Genomic DNA, 19290 nt, shown 5'->3' on the forward strand with positions numbered 1-19290 from the left:
GATATGGGGCAGGATTACATAAGAGGAACCTGGAACATCTTGTCAGAACAGAAACTAAGGAAGTTATCAAAGACAATCGGGGTCATGACAAAAGAATCAGAAGCCACCTTGAAGTGTTTCTACTGATCCAAGACAGGAATTTGAATAAAAGCATATGAATTTGAAGCTTTTTAAAGCATTTTCAAATATAGTGGAAAAAAAACCTTCTTAATATGCATTGAAATATAAACTATGTTAAAAAAAACATAAGTTCAAAATGATACTAAATTAAAAAAAAAAGAAAAACAATTGATCACACTGGAAGATGCTTGGGAACTAACTAACTTGTATTGTTAACACTGGTGAATAAAGGCAAATAGCTAAGCATTTATTCTGATTTCTTTAATCACCCATACCTCAGAATTAACAAGTTATTACAAGGACAATTTCTTTTTAAAAGAAGATTTAAAAAGTGGAAAAAGAATGACAAACTCCTAATGAAATAAAGAATATGTAATATGACCATAAGTGTTTCTAAAACCATTAGGTAGAAAGCTGTTAGGGAACATTATAATCAGTGAATTAGGTTAACAACACCTGACCTAGTCTTTTTTCTTTCGGCTGTGTCATGCGGCATGTGGGATCTTAGTTCCCCTACCAGGGATCGAACCCGCACCACTTGCAGTGGAAGTGCTGAGTCTTAACCACTGGACCTCTGAGGAAGTCCCCTGGCCTAGTCTAAACATCACAAAAAGACACACCAAACACTATGTACTTCCTGATGTGAAGAAATAGGAGTATATAAATCACAGATATTGTTCTGGCCATAGTAATTTTTTTTTTTAATTGAAGTTGAATTTGCCTCTATGGACAATGGTTTCTGCTATAATGAAAAGTGAAAAAACAAGGGAAAAGAGGAAAAGCAAGCTTTAAATTAAAAAAAAAAAAAGGTATAGGAGACATATCAACTAAATATAATGTGTGACCTCGTTTGGATACTGATTTAAGCAAACCAAATGTAAAAAACAAAAAATCAATTAGGAGACAAGTGGAGCAATTTGAACACTGATTGGTATTAAGACGTTACCTGATTTTTGTTTGTTTGTTTTAGGTATTGTGGGTATAAAGATTCCTTCTCTTTTAGTGACACATAAAAGATGATTCAGTGGGTAAGATATGACTTTGTTACAAAAAAAAAAAAAAAAAAAAAAAAAACACCAAAAAACTGCACAAGTCATATCTTTATATTTTCATACGCATGTGGTCTGGGTAATGGTATAGATGACATAGAATGGCTATGTATTGAAAAACTTTTAAACTAGGAGCCTATGAGGGAAGTGGAATTCATTATGTAATTCACTCACTTTGTACATTTTTTTAAATTTCCATTTAAGGAAAAAAACCTCAACTCTATAACCTTCACTCCACTCAGTTGACCCCCTTTATAGCCAACATGCATGTCTTCCATTTCTCTCCCATTTCCCTATAAACCTACTTCCTTCATTCTCACCACTGTTCTGCAGACTCTGCTCTAGCAGTCGTCTTCAAATGTAATGATGAAATCTCAGTTTTCCTCTCAATTGCCACAGGAGCAGCATTTCACAGGGCTGATCACTCCTCTCTGTGGTTTCACACCTACCACACCCCACCTTCCCAGTCTAAGCCTCTCTTGCTCGTTCGTCCACATCTCTGAAACCTCTACAAATTGAAAATTCCCAGGATTTGTCCTCGATCAAGTTTCTTTTTCACCTCCTTCTCTGTGATTTCATTCACACTCAAGGCTTCAAATACCATCTCTATCCAGTTGACCTCTTAAATTTTATCTCCAGTCTGAACCTGTTCTCTGAATTACACTCTTATTCAACTGCTTACCTAACATCTAGACTTGAATGTCTACAGGTGTCTCGAACTTTTACCATGTCCAAAAGTGGACCTCTGATTTCCCTCTTTATCTTGCCAAATCTGTTCTTCTCCCTCCTTTCCTCATGATAGTTGGTGGTTAAACCATCCTTCCAGTTTCTTCCAGCCAATAACATCAGGGTAAATCTTGACACTTTTTTTGGTCCACACTCCAGACTTAAATCTATCAGAAATCCCCAGGACTTCCCTGGTGGCGCAGTGGTTAAGAATCCACCTGCCTATTGAAATATTAATTACTGAAAAAAAAAAAAAAGAATCCACCTGCCGGGGCTTCCCTGGTGGCGCAGTGGTTGGGAGTCTGCCTGCCGATGCAGGGGACACGGGTTCGAGCCCTGGTCTGGGAAGATCCCACATGCCACGGAGCAGCTGGGCCCGTGAGCCACAATTACTGAGCCTGCGCGTCTGGAGCCTGTGCTCCGCAACAAGAGAGGCCCGCGCACCGCGATGAAGAGTGGTCCCCGCTTGCCACAACTAGAGAAAGCCCTCGCACAGAAACGAAGACCCAACACAGTCATAAATAAATAAATAAAAGAACGTGAATTTCTAAAAAAAAAAAAAAGAATCCACCTGCCAATGCAGGGGACACGGCATCGATCCCTAGTTCAGGAAGATCCCACATGCCACGGAGCAATGAAGCCCGTGTACCACAACCACTGAGCCTGCACTGTAGAGCCTGCAAGCCACAACTACTGAGCCCAAGTGCCACAACTACTGAAGCCCATGTGCCTAGAGCCTGTGCTCTGCAACGAGAAGCCACCACAGTGAGAAGCACACTCACTGCAACGAAGAGTAGCCCCCACTCCCCGCAACTAGAGAAAGCCTGTGTGCAGAAACAGAGACCCAACACAGCCAAAAATAAATAAATAAAATACAGTAATTAAAAAAAAAAAAAAAGAAAAGAAATCCCATTGACTCTACCTTAAAAACATCCAGAATCAGACATTTCTCCTGTCCTCCTCATTAGACACTCTGGTCCAAGCTCCATCATCTCTTTCTTGAGTTGTTAGGATAGCCTGTTTATGATCACCCTACTATTCTATTCTCTACCCCACTTGACTCTAGTTTCAATCCAGTAACTGGGATGTTAGGTTTGAGTCAGATCATAGCCCTTCTCTATTTCTCACTCAAATATAGGCCAAAGTCTTGACAGCAATCTACAAAGCCCAAGATGAATTGCTCAGATGCCCCTCTTATCTCTCTGATCTCACATCCTACAATTCTCCCCATTTCACACTGTGCTCCAACCATACTGGCCTCTTTGCTTACATCAAGTATTCAAGGTAAATTCCTGTCTCCTGAACTTTGCACTTGCCACTTCTTCTACCTGGAATGCTATTTCTCCAAATAAAAATATTGCTGATCCTCATTTCCTTTAGGACTTTACTCAAATGCCTCATTCTCAGTGAATCCTTTTTTGACAACCCTATTCAAATGGAATTCTTTCACAGCACTATGTCCCCTCTTATTCACTGCTACATTTCCGATACCTAGAACAGTTCAAAGTAGTGCGCAGTAATATTTGTTGAATGGACTACTTAAACTGATGCTAAAGCTGATGAAGAAAAAAAAAAGCTGATGAAGTAAGACTTCAAGGAAGTGATGTCATTTTATGTATGCTGAGAAGGGGCTTTGCTTCAAAATAGCTGGGGAACAAACAATAAGAACATGTTTCGTTTTTGCTTTTTTTTAAAAAAAAGAATATAAATAGAGAAAAAAATACCAAGAAATACTGATGGGTCACCTTTTTGTTGGCTTTTAATTTTGGCAAGTACGTAGAAATATATTCACTGTCTTAGTTTAAACTCTAAACAAACTATATAAAAATAATTAGCGAACTTGATGGGTAGATATCTGATCTAAAGTTTTTCTTTTCATAATGCCTCTCTCCTAAGAGAGTAGCAAAGATAAAAAAGAAAAATAAGATGCAAAGACAAGTGCAAACCGAACTGCCAGTGAAAGTTGTGCACAGAAAATTAGCAGGCTCAATAAGCCTTACCTAAAAGTGGCAGCGATGAAGCCTTACTGTTGTTTGTCATTGAATTATTCTTCCGCTTGATTCGAGGAATAAATTTCTTTTCCACAGCCCTTATCTTATGTGCGAGAACCTCTGTCATCATTGCTGCTCTCTTCTTCCCAGAACGAGGAACTGGCTGAGTAAATCGTGTTCTTTTTCTGCGGTGGGGTGCGAGGACCATGATGGCCCCAGATTTGATCTTGGCTTCCATTCCGTCCCTTGAGCCAAACTCATCTGTGTCTGAAAGTTTATAAAGAGGAAGTACATGCAGCTGCTCATCTTGAGGAATAACACCAAATGAGCGGTTATCTTCTCGTGTTAAAGTGCAGACCTGATAGGAAGAAAACATGAAATGGGAACTAGAGATCCTGCACATTCATAATAGTTATTCCTACCTTCTTATTGTTGCCATTGTGAAAGGGAACTGTTTTCAGTTGGTTACTGCTGGTATATTCATTCATTTTGGAAAAATATTTTATATATCAAGCCACTCAATGCTTTTCAATTTGAATAACTTATCAACTGTTTGTAAGCAGACCAGTATAATGTTGAGTTGATTTTGTAAGTACATATTATACATGTTTATGTATTTTATAATATTTTAAATTGCCTTCTTTGTTACATTCCATCTTATTTCATTGCCTAAGTTAAGGAACAGTCACTAAATTGTTCACTACCTTCATATTAAATATTAACTAATAAAAAGATATTACTTTAGCTTATAAATCACACTATTTCTTAATATTTAAATAATGTGGACTTCCCTGGTGGCACAGTGGTTAAGTATCCACCTGCCAATGCGGGGGACACGGGTTCGAGCCCTGGTCCGGGAAGGTCCCACATGCCGCGGAGCAACTAAGCCCGTGTGCCACAACTACCGATCCTGTGTGCCACAACTACTGAAGCCTGCGCGCCTAGAGCCCATGCTCCACAACAAGAGAAGCCACCGCAATGAGAAGCCCGCACACCGCAACGAAGAGTAGCCCTCGCGCAGCAACAAAGACCCAACACAGCCAAAAATAAATAAATAATTAAAAACAAAAACCAAAAAACAAAAACATGAGAAGAGGAACTAAAATTTAGTTTGACTTTGAACCTAATCTAACCTGATCACTAATATTCTCTAATGAAGCAACTCATATAAAATGTACTAGCCAAGCATGATGTTGAATCACTCTTCGGCTAAGATTCATCTGGATGGATTTATAAAATTTCAGCATTTGGAAATAACATTGGTCTCAGAGACCATAGTCAACATCAGTGAAAAGGTGTGATAGGCAAAAAGTTGTTTTGGCTCCTTAATCTGTTACTGATAGACCTCACTGAGCAAATAAGGAAGGAAGGCTGCCTTTTGATGGATCAGACTGTACACTTCCAATCAAAATGTAATAATCATAGCTATGTCTTCTAAGAGGCCAAAATGGTGTAGTGCAGAAATAGAGGCAATCACTCTCTGTTAATCTGTTTTACTAGGTAAGAAGATAACTACTTGAAGCAAACTCATTTCCCTTATAAAAGGACTATTGCATGATTTTTCCTGAGGTCTTCTCCTTAATTTAAGATTATCTTGATTGACTTCTTGCTATGGGCATGTGATTCTTTTCATGGCTATAAACATAGTATGCACATATACGTGCAAATATTTCTTCTAAATATTTCTACAAACTAGTACTAAGAACCAATATTAATAAAAAGGATGGTAAATTTGGCACAGTTCCCTCACAAAAAACCTGAAGTACAGATGGCAAGAAACATTAAGTTGCTTAACTTCCTACCTACCAGTTTGATAGCACAGAATGGTTGCTTCGAATAATCATGTAGTTCTACAACCCAACAAACCTACCACAATTAAATGTATAATTCAAGACTTTCAACAAAGTATTTCAGGCTGGTTCTGTAACTTTTTGGGAGCACTATCGATATATACTATGTGGAACAGACATAAAATAGGATTTGTCACAATAATCATCCTTAAGGACCTCAGCTTGAGCGTACAGTGATGGAGCCTTTAGAATCAAAAGCCACCCAGGTACATACCACCGTGCTCCCATTATTCATGTTGTGAATATCCCTGTGGGGGTGGGCACAGAAGTCTAGGCAAGCAGTGACCCCAGAGAAAGGACGACCTTCTTTCTTGCCAAGCCGACATTCTTGAGCAACGTGTTCAAGCGCCACCTGAAAAATAAAGTATGACCCACGGTTTTAAGAGATAGAAAGAATCACCTTCAACAAAGAGTAAAACTCACTTTCTGACAAAGTTTATGAGTTAATTACACTTTATAATTTCAGAGATATCTGACACTACAGTATATTATTTTAGTGATTGTCTAGTTTAGTAATATTCAGGGTAAAGAATTTGAGACTACATGGATTAAAATGATAATTACTGAAGGCAAGGTGAGGGCATTAATACCTGCTGGTGGTGGATAAACAAGAACAGTAGCCTGAAATATTTCATTAGGAAGAAAGAAAAATACAGTGCTTTGATCATTTATCCAGTTTTCAATGTCTATAAAAAGTAGATGTACATATATATTCATGAACCAGTACAGAAAGTAAGTTAATAACTTTTTTAAATGAAAGGTTGGAATTTAACAGAGAGCTTGTTATTCATGATAATACAAATAAATATTTTAATTTTTATTAAATATTTTTAAAATATGGACTTCTGGTTATGTTTCTGTTTTTGTTTTTGGTTGCGCCACTCTGCTTGCAGGATCTTAGCTCACCAACCAGGGATTGAACCAAGGCCCTCGGCAGTGAAAGCGCAGAGTCCTAACCACTGGACTGCCAGGGAATTCCCTGATTATGTTTAAAATTAGGTATTTTACACACTTATTTTCTCCTTTCTCTGATATATAATTTGCAATTATTTTCTCCCAATCTGTGGTTGTCTTTTCATTTTCTTTTTTAAAACAATGTGTTCCGCCACCTCAGTTTTATTGAGGTATTCCTGACATACAACATATGTAAGATTAAGGTGTACAATGTGATGATTAGATACATGTATGTATTACAAAATGATTACCACAATAAGGTTAGTGAACATTGCAATCCGTTCACATAATTACGATTATTTGGTGTGTAGAAGTAACATTTAGGATGTCTTTAAAACATTTAAGTATATAATACAGTATTGTTAATTATAGCCACCAAGCTGTGCACCAGATCCCCAGGTCGTATTTATCTTATAGGTGGGAGTTTGTACCCCTTGACCAACATCTCCCCATCTCCACCACTTCCCAATTACTTTCTTGATGATGCATTTCTGCTTTTATAAGTTTTATTCCTAGAAACAATCATAACTTTGTCACTCTGGAGATTTAATTCAATTGCCATAATAGACTTTTTAAAAAACACTAGACAATTTTTTAAGCTGTCTAATAAAAGATCTACATTAAGTTCAGATTTGAAAAAATTTTCTATTAACAATGACATTGTTTAGATATAAATTTCAACCATGTTTAAGAGTACTGTATAAGGAACCAAAACATACCTGGTTTTGGTAAGCAACTGGAGCATACTGCTTATAAATTGGAGCTAATTCTGTAGCCAAACTCTGTAAATTATCTTCAAGGTTTTTTTCCTATAGGAAGAGACAGTCCATAAAAGTTGTTTCATAATAACATTAAGAAGAGTGATGAGTTTATTATATAATGTATGAAAATGAATTATACATCATTGCTGATGTGTGGTTGATGCATGGTTCATACTTACCCAGATAAAAGAGCTACCATAGAAAATGATATGGATTGTTTTCATAAAATCTAAACTATTAGTCATTGTTATGCTTGAATTTAGTCTTTTGAAATTAAAAGTCTATGTTATCAGCTAATGAGAAATCTAACTGGTGTTAGAGGTAAGCTGCAAAACTGCTCATGTTGTTAAAAACAAGAACCATATTTCATATCTATTCAATAGTACAGGGCACTTGAAGTAAATCAAGACAATTTTCCTGCTAACAAGTGGAGACTTGGAAGAATTCTGACAGTGAAACAAGTTTCTATAACAGAGATGGGAGAGCAACACACATAAGGCACATACTGTGTATCAGATCCTGTGTTAAGAGCTTCAAACGTAATAAGTAGGCAATGGGCTGTCTAAAACCAGTGTTTTCTTTTCTACACAGGAATGGCTATAAATTGAGGAAGATTTGATAGAACTGTGGAGAAGTCTTAACATCATTTCAAGATTCTAGATTCTAATGACAGTAGAAACATGTAAGATTTTTTCAAAGGAAAACCGTCATGACAAGAATATTAAAAATGTCACTGATGACAGCATGAGGTTCGAAGGAGAGAAAGGAGCCTTTGGCAACAATAGTTGGAAAACCATTGTGGTAGTTTTTCAGAGATGATTATATCCTAAATCAAGTCAGAGACTTGATAAATGATCAGTCACATCTAAGGAAGACAAGTGATGGAGAACTGACAGCAAGGATGAATGAAGGATTTAAGAAGGTTTGAAGGCTTCTGCCTCATTTGAGATCTGATGGATGCCTAGAACTCAGGAAGGAAGCCTTCGTGTGGACCAGTTCACCTCTGGTATGAAGCAGACTATTATAAAAACCAAAGCCAATGTAGACATAGGAAGTTAATTCTTGAGTGCTTTTTAACAAGCCTCAGTCTTGGCAACTGCAAAGCATCAGTGATAAGCATTTTGGTTTCCTACTCATTTATGTTGGTGCTTTCATTGAAAAGGATATTCATGTATATAGGGTCTATATCTAGATTGCTCTGTTCCATTCATCTGCCTAATTATGTATGTTACTCAATGTAGCTTAATAAATATAGTCAGAGAGGTCAGACCCCTACTTTAAAAACACTTCCTAGCTATACTCACACATTAATTATAAATTTGAGGAAAATTTAGGAATTATTATTTAAATGCCTATTAAAAAGACTATTATATTTTATAACACTTGGAATATTGGGTGGGGTAATTGTGTTTTACTGCTAATAGAATATTAAGAATCATTCAGTGTCACAAGTCAGACTGGGCAATTTGTCATCTTATGGAATATCTAATTTATTATGTGGAAATGAAATGAAGTAGGCAAATAGAAGCTAATTAAATAAAACTTAAATAGATGATTATTAGTATCATTTTTGAATGTAGGTTCTTTATTCATATTGTAAAAATCCTGACTTTCTAATGGTTTCATTAGAATGAATGAGTACGTCGGATAGAGATTTCTTATCAGATCTTTACCTAATGGGGCTCACACCTACATCCCTCTGCCCTTCTCACCCTGTACTTCATCTCTAGGACCATCTTCTCCATATCAATGCCTACAATTACCACCTGGCCCACAGACCACCCCTTGAGCTTCAGGTTCTTATTAATGACCTGACAGCCTCACTTGGATTTCTCTTAGGAATCTCCAAGCCAATGCATCCAAACTGAATTAATAATCTGCCTTCTATAAACCTGGTCCTGTTTCAGCATATCCTATGTCAAGGAATAGTACCTAATTAAAAAAAATCTTTCCAGAACAACCACTGCTTACCATTTCTTCTGTCACAGCCATATTCTAAGTCACTACTATTCCTTCCCTGGACTGTTCTCATAGCTAGCCCATCTTGCTATACCAACTTTTGGCCAACTCCAATCCACAGAGCAGCCAGAAAGATCCCTTTTTAAAAAGAAAAGTTTAACTATATCACTCTCCGCCTTAAAATTCTTCAATGATCTTCCAAAATTCTTGACATGGTTTACAAGGTCGCTTTATGCACCTCACTTTCCCTTGCCTGCTGTGCTTCACTGGCCATTTGTCAGTTCCTGGAAAGAGGAATGCTTCTTCCTGTATTATAAACACTACATAAACGTTACTCATTGTTAATAATAACCATAAGCAAAAACTGATCTTACATTCATTATATAACAGAGTTATTTGTTATAGAATAAAAATTTAACAGTCATGTCAATATAAATAATATATTTGTATACTAACAGCTTTATCAGATACTTATTTGGAAAAAAAAAAACTGGTTAATTTTAAGGGAGAATTCACATCTCATTATCAAGTGTTCTGACCTTTGAACATGGTACCTTCTCATTATCAGGTATTTTATATGTCCTTTTAGTAATTTTTATACTTTTCTCCCTAAAGTTCTGATAAACTTCTTGTTAGATTTCTTCTAAGGTACTTTATCTGCAAAAGATAGTTCTCTGTCTAGAGTCATTTCCTTCGTTTATTACAGTAAATGGGAACTCTAGAAAAACCAAATAATTTTGATTGCCTCTTTAAAGGGATTATTTATTTATTCTGAGCTTTCCTTGTATATTATATTCCTTGTATTATAGATACAATTAGATTAATTCCTGCTGTTTTATCAATTCCTATTTATCCTGTATCCTGATGATTTTTTAAACTAACTTTGCTGACTGATGAATGGATTTTTTTTCCACCACTAGTTCAAATGTTATAAATTCTATTCGTATTCATCTAAAAAATTTTTAAACATACACTTTTCAAATATGTTTTTCTGACAATATCTAGAGCAGTGTTTTCCAAGCTGTGGGTCATGACTCTTTAGTGGGCCATGAAATCAGTTTAGTAGGTCAAAACTAGCATTTAAAAGAGAAATGAAATTTCATAAAAAATATTTTACTGAATCATAGTGATCCTCAGCAATAACTATATAGGATATATTAGCTTTTTAATATCTAAATATTATCTTTGTTACATATAATAAGGTGAAGTATTGTTTTGTGATAGTTCTATTTATTTACTTGAATATATATATGTCTGTATAGTTGTTTGTAATATAAAATGTTTTTTACTCGTGGTCACAGCACAAAGTTTGAAAAACACTGATCTTGGAGTTAATCAGTATCTAAATCCTCCCAACTCCAAACAAGCACAAAACATTACCACACTTAGTTTATATAGGTGCCCCACCCCCTCCCACTACCTACCCACCCCTGATTTGATAAGAGTATTGAATTATACTTATTGTTATTTCAATTAAAAAATGTAAGTACTCAACTTATTTAAACTTAACAGTAAGGTTGACTAATTTCTTTGCTCACCATGGCCTCGTGTTCCGGACAGATTGGTTCCGGTTTCATATATCTTCTTTCTGGATTACGTCCTTTAGTAATTCTTTCATAGTAGTGCTGTGGGTAGTAAACTTACTGAGTCTTTGAAATGTTGGCAAATAGCTTTATTTATTCTTCCTACTTTGGCTGGGTATAAAATTCTAGATTTTTTTTAAACAGTGATTCTCTTTGGGGTTAGGGGAGAAGAAGGAGGGAGCCAGGGACAATTGGAATTTGGGTTGATAGTTAAAGACTTTACCTAAATTATTTATAATTTTAAACTATTTTCATATATATATATACATATAGTTACTATTTTGTCACTACTAGTTAATATTTAATTTTTTTACAATTAAAAAAATGTTTTAAAGGAATGTACTTATATATTCATTGTGCAATTCATAAGTAAAAAGGACACTTACGTGTAAGGGAGAACTTGGATCAATTCTAAATCTTCTAGGACTTGGGCTTCTACCAAATTTGCAGCCATTGAAATACATACTCCAAGAACAGCCAAAAGAGAAGGAAGCTCCGCAAGTCTCTGGATCAATTCCTTGACATGTACAGGTACGACTGTAAGATGGTAATTGCAAGGGAATGAACTGATAAAGTAGGACAATACCTCAAATAGAACATTTCAGGTTCATATAACTATAGAAGTATAGATGGATAATGAAATGATTTTAACACATCTATTTTATTACTTATTTAAAGTAGTGCTATGTTAACAACACAAGGCTAACTGTACTTGAATATAACTAAATCTTCAATTGAAATGTTTGTTCAAGATTGTAAATCCAAATAAAAGGCAACAAACTATACAGATCTGATATATCCGTAACTTGTTTGATTTGGAGATGTCCAAGGAAGGAAAATAAAGGGCCGGGATTTTAATCCTAGATTGGTTTCCTGTCAGAAGTGAAAATTAAAGCATCTCATTATCTCTTTGGACTTCATCCTTGCTTTGTAAAATGACATTGATATACTCCTGTGAGGACTGATTAAGGATAATATGTGTTGTCTGTGAAATCACTTTGTCAATTTTAAAGAAAGCCTTTATAAATGTCATGAGAAAAAATTGAGGAGGAAGCTCGTTTTGTTCAGTGACTGAGCAATTTTATAACCTTGGGGGCATTTCTGAAACCCCAAAATGACTCTATACTAAGGATGACAATGATAAGAACGTACATACAAAGATGTGAAACCAAAGAAGGAATGTACATCCTTGTGGTTCCTATTTGCATAATGCTTGAAACTTCTAATAGTATGGAATTAGTACTTATATGACTTAAAAATACAAACAGGGACTTCCCTGGTGGCACAGTGGTTAAGAATCTGCCTGCCAATGCAGGGGACACGGGTTCAATCCCTGGTCCAGGAAGATCCCACATGCCCCGGAGCAACTAAGCCCATGTGCCACAACTACTGAGCCTGCGCTCTAGAGCCCACGAGCCACAACTACTGAGCCCACATGCCACAACTACTGAAGCCTGCGAGCCTAGAGCCCGTGCTCCACAACAAGAGAAGCCACCGCAATGAGAAGCCCGTGCACTGCAACGAAGAGCAGCCCCTGCTCGCCACAACTAGAGAAAGCCCGCACGGAGCAACAAAGACCGAGTGCAGACAAAAATAAATAAATAAATAAATAAAATTACTTAAATAAAAAAATACAATTAAAAAAAACACATTTTTAAAAAACAGTGAGTAAAAAGAAATAGAAATTTAGAGATCAAAACTGTAAGTATTTTTGGACTCCCCCTGGTGGTCCAGTGGTAAAGAATCCGCCTTACAATGCAGGGGATGTGGGTTTGATCCCTGGTCAGGAAACTAAGATCCCACATGCTACGGGGCAGCTAAGCCTGAGTGCCACAACTACTGAGCTCACACACCTTAACTGGAGCCGGCGTGCCGCAAACTACAGAGCCCACGTGCTCTGGAACCTGTGTGCCACAACTACAGAAGAGAAGACCCGCATGCCACAACTAGAGAGAAGCCTGAGAACCACAAGGAAGAGCCCGCGTGGCACAACGACAGATCCCGCACGCCTCAAAGAAGATCCCGTGTGCTGCAACTAATACCCGACACAGCCAAAAATAAATTAAATAAATAAAATCTTAAAAAAAAAAAAACTAAGTATTTTTAGTTGTGAAAGTCAGGAAAATGTCTGATATATTTGAATATAAAAAGGATCATTTAAGACACTGTGAAGGAAAAAAAGGAAGGAGGAATAGTTCAAATATTCTAACCTCCACTAAGATGGAATATATGCTTTTAAAGGGGAAAAAGATTACAATAACTTGAAAAGGAAGAAAAATAGGATATAAATAGGATCAAAGAAGGTAAATTTGAAATGGCAGAATTTCAAAGAAGTTGCCAAACAAGTAGAAAAATGTAGTTTAACTCTTAACTGTGAGACCTAAAAGTTTCTATTAAACAGTCAACATCACCAATGATGAGACAAATAGACTTAAAATAGCTCCTAATACTATGGCCTGCCAATAATTCCTGAATTGAATTAAATCAGGAAGAAACAATCCTACAATCCAAAATTGAGCAACAGTCTATAAAATTAGCCTGTCCTTTTCAAAAAGGAAATGCCATGAAACACAAAAAAAGACTGAGATAAAAGGATTAAGAGACCCAAAAGACAAAACAACTCAATCCATCAAATCATGGGTAGGGGAAGATTAGTATGAAGTATTACTGGAGAATAGATGATATTTGAATTAGAGAATAGTATTTTATCTAAGTGAAACTTCCTGTTTTCGATAATTGTACTGGTGTTAAGAGAATGTCCTCATTCTTAGAAAACACCCTCTGAAGTATTATTTAGGGGGAAAAGTCACAAAGTTTGCAACTAGTTCACAAATTATTCTGAAAGAAAGTATAGAAAATCAATAATGATAATAACATGTAAGCTTGTGTGTATGTGTGACCATGTGTATAAGTGTAAATGTAACAAACCATTAACATTTGTGGAATCTAGGTAAGGGGTATATAAGAGTTCACTGAAATATTCTTGCATCATTTCTGTAAATATAAAATTTTTAAAAAGCGATAGGCTGGATCTACATTGAGTGAAGTAGAATAAAACTATTTATGAATTCTTGGGAAAAATAAGGTTATATGTATATCATTTAGAACTGTTTCTCTATACAAGAGGTATTATTATTATTGTGAATCCACATAACAAAATAGAGACATTAAAAATGATGTATACAACTAATATGTATAAAATAGGTAAGTAATAAGAAACTGCTGTATAAAAAACAAAATAAAATTCAAAAATTCAAAAATTAAATGACGTATACATACTTGGGATTAGGAAGATTAACAAAAATATAATGAAATGATTTTAAACATAAAGGAATGTTCTGGAAGGTACACAAATAATCTTGTGTGGAGGTTAGAGAGTGAATGATATATATTTTGTTTATAATTTGTATAATGACATTTCTTTTAAAAAAGAAAGAACTTTATGAGGAAAACTACACAAAACACTCTTGAAGAACACAAAAGTAAACTTTACCAAATGGAAAGATAAATCATATTATAGGACTGGAAGATTCAATATCATAACAATGTCAGTTTATTCTAAGTTAATTTAATGCAATCCCATTAAAAATATCATTAGATTTATCTTAAAACTAGACAAATTGATTATAAAGTTCATTTGGAAGCACAAACATAAAATAACAAAGAAAGCCTTGAAAAAGAGCAAGAATAGTGAGCTAGCCTTACCAAATATTAAAATATATTATAATGCCTCTATAACTTAAAAAATGTGGTACTAGTACGTGAAAAGACCAGACAGTGATACAGAATTCATATAAAAGAGAGGGCTCCATTATATACAGTTTTTGTATAAGGTAGTATTTCAAATCAAGAGGAAAAGAAGTACTCTTTAGTAAGTAGTATTGGGATAAATGGAAAAAAGAATAGAAATGGATCTCCTCTTCCCACTTCTGTCCAGCATAAATTTGAAATGCATCAGAGATTTACATTTTAAAAATTTCCAATTTCAACAATAAAAGAAAACATGGGTGAATTATTCTATAACTCATGTGAGAGAAAAATGTTCTCAAATACCACTCAAAATTCAGACACAATAAGGGGAAAGATAGATACAATAAATTACATTAAAAAGAAAACTTGTGCAAAAGGTGACATAGCAGAAGTAAAAAGACAAATATCGAAGTGGCAAAAGCATTTAGAAATTAAATCACAAAGGGAGAGAAAAAAATGAATACTCCTTTTGAAATAGGGGGTAGAATAATTAACAGATGGCTCACCGTAAAAAAGGACAAAATAATGCCATTTGTAGCAACATGGATACAACTAGAGATTATCATACTAAGTGAAGTAAGACAGAAAGAAAAAGGCAAATACCATATGATATCACTTACATATGGAATCTAAAATACGACACAAATGAATAAACCTACAAAACAAAAACAGTCTCACAAATATAGAGAACAGACTTGTGGTTGCCAAGGGGTGGGGGAGGGAAGAACTGGGAGTTTGGGATTCGCAGACGCAAACTGTTATAATATAGGATAGATAAACAACAAGGTCCTCCTGCATAGCACAGGGAACTATATTCAATATCCTGTGGTAAACCATAAATGGAAAAGAATATGTATATATATACATATATATATACTGAGTCACTTTGCTGTACAGCAGAAATTAAACACAACATTGTAAATCAATTATGCTTCAACAAAATTTAAAAAATAAAAAACAAACAAATGGCAAATGCTCTTAACCATATGAAAAAATACTCTTATTCATAATATGAAAAATTCAAATCAACGTAAACTGATGACATTTATCCCCTATTAGATGGGCAAAAACTCAAGTTTGACAACATTGGAAAACTGTAGAAAAACAGATATTCTCTTATAGTGCTATAGGAAATGCAAAATTGTACAATTCCTTATGGAGGAGCTGTGCCTTTATAGAAAAACCTCTCTCCTCCAGACTCCAGGGGTGAGAAGGATCAGGTACCAAAGAGAGAAGCAAGAAAAGAATATTCTAAAGGAGAATATTCTAAAATGGTCTTAACCCACTATGAAACCAAGTCTCTCTTTAAAGAAATGTTCACTCTTTAGCTGAACAATACCTAAAATTCTGTTCTCCCATATAACATATGTAGTTGGTAGTTAATTTAACATGATATGATAGACTGAATGGCAAAACAGTACAAAACAGATTTGATTACTTTTCATTGAGAGTGCATCTTCGGTCTGTGGGATGACCATTGTATGACTTTAGACTTTCCGTAAGCTGCGAGTACAATTTGTCAGCCATTGGAAGAGGGATGCCGTCCCATACCATGATGAGCACCACCATTACAGCTGTTGGACAGTGGTGGCCTGCACGCTGTCGAACGAGACAAAGAACTTTCTCTTCATCGCTGCTTCTTCTTAAAACCTGCCAAAGCAGAATGCATACATTTATGGAAAACAAGAAACCTAATGTCGAATGCAGTGGATATTGTTTTTAAAGCTCTGCATCATTACATTCTAGTTTTTAAAAAATTACTATTTCTTAAAGGGTTGAAGCCTATAGGACCTTCAGGTGTTAGACTAGCTGCCCCCATACAACTCATCGCAGGGTATCCAAGGTTACTTGACTAACAAACAACAGGCAGAAATCTGTGGAAACAGTCTGTGTTTTATCTCACTGTTGATACAGTATTGCAAAACAGACAACAGAGGATCCCATGGAAAAGAGCCTAATTAACTCATCTGCTCTTCCATAATTGCCGCAACAGGACAAATCTAGCTAGATAGAAATAACCTAGTACTCCCAGCATTAAAAATAAACTCTGAGCACTGTATTTAGCATCTGAGGAAAGTTATTGATGTTTTCCTTGGGCACATGGTTTTGCCATATAGAATAACTAATACATAAAGCAATACTCCTGCAATTCCTGTGATTTTTTCCATGCTATCACAGGGATTTATCATACCTATCTTATCATAAGATTAAGGTGGTCTACCTGACATGGAGAATGCAAATTATAACAATTCATTTTGAATATTTATCCTTTTATCTTACACTGCATCATAACCATGACTTGCTAAAAAAGGATTCCTAAGTATTTAAAATACTGCCCAGTGGTCCTTGTGTTTATCCTAGTGTTTATTTTTAAAATTACATTAAAATATTGACATCATGTAAAACCATCCAACTATGTTTAAAAGTCCCTCCATATATCACAAATTTACAGTGAGACTGATCACATTAATCAGTACATAATCAGTAAATGATGAAACTGCCCACCCCTGTGACGAGAATGGAGCACCCAATAGCATAATTAATATTCCATTTTTGTTGCTATAATATTACAAAAACTTGAGATGAAACTTCTTAAGATGTTAGTTACCCAATATCACTTTCTTCTGTCACTCCAGATGGTTAACAATCATTGCTACCAAGGCATCCCTTGAGTAGAGTTGGCTTTAGGACCTTCCCCCTAAACACAATTACGTATATTAAAATTTTTTTCTATATTTATATGTCCTTTAACAGCCAAATAAGAATACATTTGCTTTCAAATAAGCTCAAACGCAAAATGATATATTGTATCAAACAAAATTACACCAGATAAATCTTCATGTTGTCAAACCAACAAAGTTATAGTGATCCAGTCTTTGTGTGGGAAATGCTAAAATGCTATGTATTCATTGTATCTGTGCCTTTGCCATATCTTCCATATTTCCTTCAGTGAATAATGGAAAATTAAACATAATGAGTCTTTAAATTCAGATATAGGTTTAATAAGCTGCTTAAGTATTGCTATGGTATGGGTATTTATGTCCACCCCCAATTCATAAAATAAATCCCAAATCCCAACAATGGTATTAATAGGTGGAGCCTTGGGGAGGTGATTAGGTCATGAGGGGGAAGCTCTCATGAGTGGGATTAGTGTTCTTATAAAAGAGACCCCACAGAGCTATGCAGCCCCTTTTACCACGTGAAGACACAAAGAGAGGAGGGACCACCAATCATGCTGGCACCCTGATCTTCAAGTTCCAAACCCCAGAACTGTGAGATATAAATTTCTGTTGTTTATAAGCCACCCAGTCTGATATTTTCTCATAGCAGTCTAAAAGGAGTAAGACAAGTATTAAACCTGTATAAGACCTTTGAAAACTATAAAAATATTATTGAAAGAAATTAAAGAAGACCTAAATAAATGAAGAGAGATACCATTTTCATGAAAGAGTAATTATTATAATGACATCAATTTCCCCGAAATTGGTTTCTAGATTTGATACAATTCCAATCAAAACCCTTCCAGAGGGACTTCCCTGGTGGCGCAGTGGTTAAGAAACCACCTGCCAATGCAGTGGATACGGCATCGATCCCTGGTCCAGGAAGATCCCACATGCCACAGAGCAACTAAGCCCGTGTGCCACAGCTACTGAGCCCACGCGTCTAGAGCCTGTGCTCCGCAACAAGAGAAGCCACCACAATGAGATGCCTGGGCACCATATTGAAGAGTAGCCCCCGCTCACCGCAACTAGAGAAAGCCCACGCAGCAACGAAGACCCAACACAGCCAAAAATAAATAAATAAATAAATTCATGTGTGTATGTATGTATGTGTATATACATATATATATATATATATATATATATATATATATATATAAAACCCTACCAGAATTAGTTTTGTTTGGGGGTGGAATTGACAAACTTGTTGCAAAGTTTATATGGAAATGCAAAGGACCAAGAAGTGACAAGGAACAAAGACAGAGAAAGTGATTTACCAGGTATCAAGATCTACTGTAAAGTTATAGTAATTAAGATACTCTAGTATCAGTGCAATGACAGATAAGGAGATCAATGGAACAAAACAGAGTGCAGGAGATCCATATAAATATGGTCACCTGACGTATAACGAAGTTGACACTGCAGTGAAATGCAAAAAAGCAGTCTTTCAATAAATGGTACTGGATAGACATCCATATGGGAAAAAGAAAAGAATCTTGATGCCTACTTCACACGAGTGACAAGTTATGTTGTAGATCTAACTATGAAAGATAATCATTAAGTTTTTAGAAGAAAACACCTTCAAGACCTGGAATATGTATAATATTTTTAAATAGATTACCAAATTTAATAATCCTAAAGGAAAAAGTTAAGAAACGGGAATATATTAAAATTAAGAACTTCTGTTTATCAAAAGCATTAACTAACAAAAGATTAAGTATAAAGGCAATCAATACAGTGGGAGACATAGCTGCAATATATATAATCGACAAATTATTCTTACCCAAAATATATAAAGAACTTCCTCAAATGAGTAATAAAAGCAAA

The 19290-nt window shown here is 35.4% G+C and overlaps 1 protein-coding gene across 2 annotated transcripts in view; it reads right to left on the reverse strand.

Annotated features, from left to right (window-relative positions):
• Positions 1-19290, reverse strand: part of TET1 (tet methylcytosine dioxygenase 1) — a 148532-nt gene that overhangs the window by 5680 nt on the left and 123562 nt on the right. For both annotated transcript variants that reach the window (XM_036829600.1, XM_036829598.1), the window contains exons 7-12: positions 16182-16393; positions 11380-11530; positions 10949-11035; positions 7410-7499; positions 5951-6088; positions 3896-4244 (exon numbers count right to left, since the gene is read on the reverse strand). In XM_036829600.1, the coding sequence (XP_036685495.1) occupies positions 3896-4244; positions 5951-6088; positions 7410-7499; positions 10949-11035; positions 11380-11530; positions 16182-16393 (1027 nt within the window). The remainder of the gene's footprint in view (positions 1-3895; positions 4245-5950; positions 6089-7409; positions 7500-10948; positions 11036-11379; positions 11531-16181; positions 16394-19290) is intronic.

The sequence above is a fragment of the Balaenoptera musculus genome, chromosome 16 (assembly GCF_009873245.2).
Source record: "Balaenoptera musculus isolate JJ_BM4_2016_0621 chromosome 16, mBalMus1.pri.v3, whole genome shotgun sequence".
Taxonomy (NCBI): Eukaryota; Metazoa; Chordata; class Mammalia; order Artiodactyla; family Balaenopteridae; genus Balaenoptera; species Balaenoptera musculus.